The sequence below is a fragment of the Pelophylax lessonae genome (genome assembly GCF_965119305.1).
Source record: "Pelophylax lessonae genome assembly, chromosome: 2".
Taxonomy (NCBI): domain Eukaryota; kingdom Metazoa; phylum Chordata; class Amphibia; order Anura; family Ranidae; genus Pelophylax; species Pelophylax lessonae.
Genome location: NC_138769.1, coordinates 5364994 through 5374517, shown reverse-complemented (window position 1 = coordinate 5374517; position 9524 = coordinate 5364994). Strand labels below are relative to the sequence as shown.

Here is a 9524-nt window from a genome sequence, read left to right as displayed (position 1 = left end):
TACAATGCCACCAGCAGGTGATAAAGGTCCTGACAGTTTATTTTCTTGACACGTTGTGTCTGCAGTTGGTAGTGTCATGGCTGATCGATTACCTTGTGTCCATGTATTTCTTCACCTTGCTTGCCCCTAAGCATCATATAAATAGGCAACTTCCTGTTCCAGGTCACACAATGCCCAGTCCATGCCTCACCAATTTCTCTGCAGTGCATCACAAATGTGAGAGTGATAATGTGTTGAAACACATCTCTTCCCTTCATTGCTCTACTTGCTTCTGTCTGTGTCAGATCTAATTACTGTGTAGTTCTCAACTGCAGAGCACAAGACTGAGAGTCCAGAGGATTGTGGGATATATAGTTTCTTCACAGGAAGTTTCAGTTCTAACACTACAGCCAGAAGTCATGCATTAACTTGTCATGCCTCATGTCTTATGTCTAAAGACAGACAGACAGACAGACAGAAACTTCTGACATCAGAATTTGATTTACTTTACTATAGGCGGTGTGTACAGGACAACACATGACACCATAAAACTAGAGGGCAACACATGACACCATGCACCAAAGTACATCTTATGAATGACACCATGAAACTGCATAATCAATGCACCTTTTATAGTGAAAGGGCTGGGGCATACATAAGCCCTGATTAGTGGCCATTCTTACCCTGCTAACCAGAGTTCAAAGGTCAGGCAGGGCATTATGGAAACTTAAAATTTTGGGGCAAGTAAATTTCCACATAATTTCACCGGAACTACAAACATTGAACCTGCAGGATTCTCTGTGAACCTACTGGAGCCTCTAATCCAAACCTTATCCCTGCCCATGATGCTGAGAAAAACTTGAATCCAATATAGACCATGACAGCAGCATGTTAATACTAGGACAGCAGATTATCCCTAGAGAAGAATAGGAGGAAGAGGACCTTTAATCACAAGCATATTTGAGATGTTCAGAGGTGTGAGGATTGTGGTTTGATTGACACACCAGATTTCATGTTGTTTTTGTCCATAAAATTCAGAGGAAACACACGTCTTGTGGTGAAAAATCTACTTCCTCTTTGAGTTCTTTATAACTTTCATTCTTCCCACACAGACCTCACACCTGACTGCAGCGATGGGTCCCCTCCTTGTCCTCCTACTGTGGGCTCTTCTATATCCAGGCAGAGGTATGTATGAACATTTTAAAGAGGTGATAAGACAGTAATAATATCAGAGTACATATCATAGATATCCCCACTGCAGCAATGTGTCTCCTCCGTGTCCTCCTCCTGTGGGCTCTTCTCTGCCCAGGCAGAGGGATGGATAAAACTCTGATTGATGAATGGAGGAGGATGGAAGGTGACAATGTTATACACAGATGGGCAGTTATATGGGTTCCTGCAGGGTGCTGCTAATTTCTTTAGTAGGAAAGATTTTACATTTGGAGCTCTACCATCCCTGGGCTGTTCTTAGGATAGAACTAACAAACCTTCCCTTACATGGCTCCCCATCCATGGGGCTTTTAGATGGGACTTCAGTCCATGCAGATATTAGACGTTAACTCAGACAAGAAAACATATGAAGTCATTGCCATGTGCTCAGTCTTAGTACATCCTATCTCCAGGCTTGGCCTGGGGGTGGGAATTCTCAGGTGCAGGAAAGGTTGGACCAGACCTCAAGCCTGGTTTATATAATTTTATAAATAAATGTCTTCTTGCAAACTAAGTTGTTGCAATATGAAGGTAACATTGACCGAAAACAGGAAATATAAAGTCATGTCCCCAATGTAGTATTTTAAAAAAAACAGAATACCTTTTGTTATGTTTTATCAAATGATCTGAAATTTCCAAAATATGTTGGCATAGACAGAGTCTTGTATTGTGTGAAGTTTGGAGGAAATTGGTTACCGTTGAGGTTCTTTTTTGTGCGTTAAGCCACATTAAACTTCCAAAAAATCAAGCTTAATGTCACTCCTATGGGAAACCAAAATCCATGAAACTTCCAGGACAGGTTTGGGAAACTCAGTAGAGGGTTGTGCAAAGTTTAAATACAAATGATTGAGGTTTATATACATTATGGTACATTAAGCCAAATGTTTTAGAATTATAAAAAAATGGTTAAATATGAATAAAGTTTGATATGTTTTACCAAACAACCTGAATTTTTAAAAACATGTTGGCATAGACAGTCTTGTATTGTGTGAAGTTTGGGGAAAATTGTTTAGCATCTGTGACGGTATCGGGACACCACCGACTGGGTATCTCCGCCAGTAACCTGCTTCCTAAACTCTGGAACACGGGATCCGTGATTCTGGCTATAGTTACCCCAAGAACTAGACAGTACAAGCTTTGGAGTCATCCAGAATCAAACTGTTTAATCAAACACAAAGCACATGGAGATGAACACTTCAGAGACAACCCCTCCCCTTAGTCAATCTACTCAACATACCCATCCCATAATAACAATGGAATGCAGGTATTCAACAACAACAAACCCTCACTAGCAAGAGTCTGATTAGTGCAGAGCCGGCCTGACTGGGGTTTTTTGGGCACCCTGTGCCCCTTTTAGACACAGGGTGATTTACACATAAGAGGGACTGGGGATGCTGGACAAGGGGTCTCCCAACCTCCCTAAAGCAATTGGGGTTCCACAAGCCCCCCAACCAAAGTGTCTCACGTCACATATCTCCCCTTTCGGCAGGAGACTAACAAAGAAGGAGACCCCAAACGGGTTGACTTTGAAGTTAGTCCGTAATTCCAGTCCCCCAATGTCTGCACCCACACAGTACCCCAAACAAATTGTCCGGAACAGATTGTTACTCACCCAGCCAACCTCTGCCTCTCTTGTAGAACATAACCCCTGCTGTGGAGAAGTGTGGACTGGTCCTTCTCCCTGGAGTCCATTTAGCCACTGGAGAGAAGACAGAGTGACTGGGATCACTCCATCATGCTGTTGGGGATCTGGGCCGACTGCCCAGCATCCCTGGGGTACACAGGTAGAGACAGTAGTCTCATATACTTTTTCTGTATGAAAATCCCCCAGTGATTGTACAACAAGGCTGACATCCTCCTGTCCCAATGCCAGACCTTTTTCTGGGGTTGTGTAAGTGGGAACCAAAGTCTCATCCACTACCACAGGGAATCCATCTTCTATTAGTTGGGGGCAGAGGCCAGCAGCGCTCTGCTCTGTTGCCAGCCCTTCTGCTGGGTTGGGGTTGGGGTTGGCGAATACTACCCCCAGAACCTGGTTGGGGGTCTGCTGTAGAGAGGAGGGACCGCTTACCTCCTCCTCCTGGTATTCCTGCGGGGTAGGTTGGGGATCTGGACCGGCCGTCCAGCATCCCTGTAGGTCTGGTGCAGAGACCGCGGTCCCGTCTGCACCATTGGGGTCAGGTCTGTTGTCTCCCTGTGGTTGGGGAGAAGGATTAGTTGTCTCCTTTGCCTGGAAGGTACACTGCTGTAGCTGGGGACCTGGGCCGGCTGCCCAGCCTCCCTGTAGGGCCGGTAGAGAGACCTCGGTCCCATCTCCACCTGCCATCGGTGGGTCTTCACAGTACCCCCAGTCTGTACTGTCTCTCCAACCAAGGAGAGACTGTTGTGGGCAATGGCCAGTAGCGTTCTGCTCAGCTTCCAGCTTTTCCACTGGGAAGTAAATTGAAACATCAGTGACCTTGCACACATCCTTCAGGGCCACCGATTGTTGTATGCAGGGGTCCACAGCGCCATGCTCTGAAGTGAGCTGTTCTGCAGGAGTCTCACCGGGTTGTTCCTCCTCAATAGAAAAGTCTATTAAATCCCCGGTCTCTGGTGGTGTCTGGGGATCGAACTTCACCATCTCCTGTCTGTGGAATCCAGAATATGTTACTGGTGCTGGGCAGAGGCTAGCAGAGCTCTGCCCTGTTGTCAGCACTTTAGCTTTGGGAACAGCAATCTCTGGAGTTTCCACTGCCGACTCATAGGCATGCTGCTGAACGTGTCCTAGCAGTTTCCTGTATGCCCTTTCCAGATGCTTTTCTTTCCTTAGCAAGTGTTCTAGATCAGGTTCAAGCTCTGAGACCCCTGTGAGACGGAGCATAGCCTCTCTGTTAGGGATGATCGAACGGTTCGGGTCGACCGTCGGTTCGGCCCGAACATTGGGTGTTCGAGGTTCGGCCGAATTTAGAACTTTTTGCCCAAAAAGTTTGGAATTCGGCAACCAGAACCGACTAAAATGCAATGCTTCAGGAAATGGGCTTTAAAAGCCCATGATTGGACCAGAACCATTAGTAAAAGCCAATTGAGGGGCAGGAGAATGCTAGGAATGTGATTGGAGTGACTAGGGGGTCTCTAGACCAATCATTAGTGAATACGCCCCCCAGTATATAAGATCGCCCCTGCCAAATTCCTAGCATTCTTGTACGGGACATGGAAGAGAGTGGAATGCTGTTCTGTTCTAATATTGTACAAAGTGTCATTTAGCTATTTTTAGTGTGAGGAAAGGGATATCTAGTGTAGTTAGAGTGCTCCTTTCCACTTTAGTTAGCTTTAATAATGTAGTTTCTGTAGGGAAAGTGTTAAGTGTAAGGGGACCGTAGTGTAGTGTAGGGTTAACTGACAGTGACTGCTATGGAAGGGTGACAAAACCCTTCCATAGCAGGGTGACCGCTATAGAGAAATGATCATTTCTCTGAATTGCTTCGGCACAGGCATATGGTTTCTCACCAGCAAGCATTTTTTTTGCAGCTGGGGTTGCCACTGCCAGTGTTTTTTGAGGACATGTTTGATGTCAGACATGACATCTGAACATGTGTATAGGGGGTATATATACACATATATGTCTGTATATATACCCCTAGAAATATATAGGTGTGATAGTAGCAGAAATATATGCTTGCGCTAATTAAATCATTTACACTGATATATTTCTGCTACTATCACACCTATATATGTCTAGGGGTGTATAAACATATAAGTATGTGTGTATATACATCACTATACACAAGTTCAGATGTTTTGCCTGCCTCAAAAGAACCCCAAAAAATGCACAAAAAAACGCTAGCGTCAAAAAAAAAACGCCCAGGTGTGTTGTTGCAGGCATTTTTTGGGGTTTTTTGGAGGCAGGCAAAACATCTGAACGTGTGCACAGTACCACTATACACAAGTTCAGATGTTTTTTCTGACTCCAAAGAACCCAAAAAAATGCCTGCTATTAAAGCGGTAAGGTGCTGTGCAAACCGAGAAACCATATTGGTCAAAATCAAAAAATCTCTCTTTTTTTTTTTTTAATTTTTTCAATAATTGGCTTTTTTATCAAAAATGACAATTTTTAAGAACTTTTTTTGTGTGATTTTGTGTCTGGGGGGTCTAAAAGGTGTACCTGTGAAGTTTCAGCTCTGTAGCATGTACAGAACCAGAGAAAAAAAGGATTGTTTGTATTAGAACACTTTCAGATCACCAATATGGCTTCTCGGTTTGCATAGCACCTTACCGGTTTAATAGCAGGCATTTTTTTTGGGTTCTTTGGAGTCAGAAAAAACATCTGAACTTGTGTATAGTGGTACTGTGCACAAGTTCAGATGTTTTGCCTGCCTCCAAAAACCCCCAAAAAATGCCTGCAACAACACACCTGGGCGTTTTTTTTTTTTGATGCTAGCGTTTTTTTGTGCATTTTTTGGGGTTCTTTTGAGGCAGGCAAAACATCTGAACTTGTGTATAGTGGTGTATATACACACATACTTATATGTTTATACACACCTAGACATATATAGGTGTGATAGTAGCAGAAATATATCAGTGTAAATGATTTAATTAGCGCAAGCATATATTTCTGCTACTATCACACCTATATATGTCTAGGGGTATATATACAGACATATTTGTGTATATATACCCCCTATACACATGTTCAGATGTTTTTTATGACTCCAAAGAACCCAAAAAAATGCCTGCTATTAAAGCGGTAAGGTGCTGTGCAAACCGAGAAACCATATTGGTGATCTGAAAGTGTTCTAATACAAACAATCTTTTTTTTTATGGTTCTGGACATGCTACAGAGCTGAAACTTCACATGTACACCTTTTAGACCCCCCAGATACTAAAATCAAAAAATCTCTCCTTTTTTTTTTTAATTTTTTCAATAATTGGCTTTTTTATCAAAAATGACAATTTTTAAGAACTTTTTTTGTGTGATTAATAGTTAATGGGGCATGACCCAGAACCCTAGGCACTTTTTAGGGGCATTTATTGGGTTTTAGGGCTTAAAAATTGTGTTTTTTAATTACCGAAGTTCGGGTCCCATTGATTTCAATGGGGTTCTGAAATCCGGGCCGAACTTTCGGGAAGTTCGGATGTTCTGGCCGAACCGAACTTTTCAAAAGTTCGATCATCCTTACTCTCTGTATTCTCGCAGGTTCTCAAGGGTAGGTTCCCCTTCATCCCCAAACACATCTGTAAGGCTCTCCCACAGTAATCCAGGGCCACCAAAGTCATATCCCTCCGGAGAGCATTCTGATGTCTCTCCTAAATATTTCTGCTCTGTGTGCCATTGCAGAGCCCGATACTGATTGTCCAGCTCTATCTCCTGCTGGACCAGCCTGTCCAACTCGGATACCCATTGCTCCTGGGGCCGCTCTTCCGTTGATTACTGGCCTGTTCCCCTGGGGTTGGAAATCACTTTCCCTGGTATATACCAGCAAGCTGGAGGGCTCCAAGCCAGAGCCCCACCCGAATCTGCTGCCTGAGCTCCAGGTATTGATCCGCAGATATTGTCCTGGGGTATACAGAAAGGGAAATCCGCAGCACCCCCTCAAACTCTGATGCCAGGTCCATATGTCCGTTGTAGCCACCAAAGTCTGCTATCCCGATCTTGGATCCCGGTGGAGGTTTGGATGTCCCAGACTGCAGGAAGCATCCCACCGCTTGCCACCAATGTGACGGTATCCGGACACCACCGACTGGGTATCTCCGCCAGTAAACTGCTTCCTAAACTCTGGAACACGGGATCTGTGATTCTGGCTATAGTTACCCCAATAACTCGACAGTACAAGCTTTGGAGTCATCCAGAATCAAACTGTTTAATCAAACACAAAGCACATGGAGATGAACACTTCAGAGACAACCCCTCCCCCTTAGTCAATCCACTCAACATACCCATCCCATAATAACAATATAACAATGGAATGCAGGTATTCAACAACAACAAACCCCCACCCCCACTAGCAAGAGTCTGATTAGTGCAGAGCCGGCCTGACTGGGGTTTTTGGTCACCCTGTGCCCCTTATAGACACAGGGTGATTTACACATAAGAGGGACTGGGGATGCTGGACAAGGGGTCTCCCAACCTCCCTAAAGGAATTGGGGTTCCACAAGCCCCCCAACCAAAGTGTCTCACGTCACAGCATCTAAGTCCTTTTTTGCACGTTAAGCCACATTAAGCGCCCCAAAAAGCAAACTTCATGTATTTTCCTTGAGGGAAACCAAATTCCAAATCCAAACAACTGGAAGTTTTCACATTATGTTGGTACATGTGGAGTCTTGACTGAAGTTTGGAGGAAATTGGTTAATAATTAACATTCTATTGTGCACGTTAAGCCACATTAAGCCCCCCAAAAAAACACGTTTAATGTCCCTCATATTTTTTGTGGGAAACCAAAATCCATGAAACTTCTAGGATAGGTTGGGGAAGTTGAGGATTTAGGTTGTGCAAAGTGTAAAGACGATTGATTGAGGTTTAGGTACATTATGGTACATTAAGCCAAATGTTTTAGAATTATAAAAAATTGTTAAATATAAATAAAGTTTGGTATGTTTTACGAAACAACCTGAATTTTTAAAAATATGTTGGCATAGATAGAGTCATGTATTGTGTGAAGTTTGGGGTAAATTTTAAATTTAAATTTCAAATTTGTAAGCTGTTCACATTTTAGGATTGTAAAAACTGGTTTAATGTGAATAACTTTTGGATTAATTTACCAAATGACCTGAAATTGACACAGACATTCTATGGAGGAGGAGTCTTCTATTGTGTGATGTTTGGGGGAAATTGATTTACATCTACATTTTATTTGTATATTAACCACTTACCGACCGCCGCACGACTATTTACTGCAGCGGTCAGCCGCTCCTAGGCAAATGGACATAGGGCTACGTCGCTCGCCCAGGAGCCTGTAGGGGGCGAGCCTGCGCCACAGGAGGCACGCTCCCACCCCCGCTCGTTTATGGGGATCCCCGCACGTGTGACCGGCCACTCGCGATCTCCCGCTGGAGAGGGAGAAAGGCAGACGGCTGATGTAAACACAACCATCTGTCATTCTCCCTGATGTAAGTGCAGAGATCATATGATCCTGCTATGTAGGATCGCATGTTTCTGGGTTTACATCACAAGCCACACCCCCCCACAGTTAGAATCACGCCCCTAGGGATACATTTAACCCCTTGATCACCAATAAAGTTAACCCCTTCCCTGCCAGTGTCATTATTACAGTAACAGTGCATATTTTTAGCACTGATTACTGTAGTAATGTCACTGGTACCCTCAAAAGTGTCAAAAATGTCAGTCAGGGGTCCGATCTGTCCGCCGCAATGTCGCAGTCCCGCAAAAAAAAAATATCGCAGATTGAGGCCATTCCTAGTTAAAAAAAAACAATAAAAATGACATAAATCTTTCCTGTAGTTAGTCAACACAATAACTTTTGCGCAAACCAATCAAAATACGCTTATTGCGATTTTTTTTACCAAAAATATGTAGCAGAAAACAAATTGGCCTAAAATGTTAAAAAATTTTGATTTTTAAATTTTTTTAAATTTAATATAAAAAAATTTGAAAAATATTGTTATTTTTTCAAAATTGTCGCTCTTTTTTTGTTTATAGCGCAAAAAATAAAAATCACACAGGTGATCAAATACCATCAAAAGAAATCTCTGTTTGTGTTAAAAAAAGGACGTCAATTTCATTTGGGTACAGCGTCGCATGTTTGCGCAATTGTCCGTTAAAGTCACACAGTTCCGAATCGCAAAATAGGGCCTGGTCTTTGAGCAGCCAAATCCTCCGGGGCTTAAGTGGTTAAGCCACATTGAGTTTCCCAAAAAAAAAACAAGCTTAATGTCACTGATTTGCCTCGTGGGAGACCAAAATCCAGGATAGGTTTTGTAAGTTGAAAACTTGGGATATGCAAAGTTTCAAGGAAATTGATTGAGGTTTAGGCACTTTATTACACATTCAGCTACATTAAGCCATTTCCACATTAAATATTTTAGGATGTTCCGGACAGAGGGCTGGGGGGACAGAGGGCAGGGGGGGGGGACAGAGGGTAGGGGGGGACAGAGGGCTGGAGGGAAAGAGGGCTGGGGACAGAGGGCTGGGGGGACAGAGGGCTGGGGGGGACAGAGGGCTGGGGGGGAAAGAGGGCTGGGGGGGACAGAGGGCTGGGGGGGACAGAGGGATGGAGGGGAAAGAGGGCTGGGGGGACAGAGGGCTAGGGGGGACAGAGGGCTGGGGGGGACAGAGGGATGGAGGGAAAGAGGGCTGGGGAGGACAGAGGGATGGAGGGAAAGAGGGCTGGGGAGGACAG

At 44.0% G+C, this 9524-nt stretch overlaps 1 protein-coding gene across 1 annotated transcript in view; it reads left to right on the top strand.

Moving 5' to 3' along the window:
- The first annotated feature begins 1088 nt into the window (after nt 1-1088).
- The window catches only part of LOC309545806 (uncharacterized protein), a 286221-nt gene continuing 277785 nt past the window's right edge, over nt 1089-9524 (top strand). Inside the window, exon 1 of the mRNA XM_082245165.1 lies at nt 1089-1164. Coding sequence (XP_082101291.1) covers nt 1113-1164 — 52 coding nt within the window. The 5' untranslated portion in view covers nt 1089-1112. The remainder of the gene's footprint in view (nt 1165-9524) is intronic.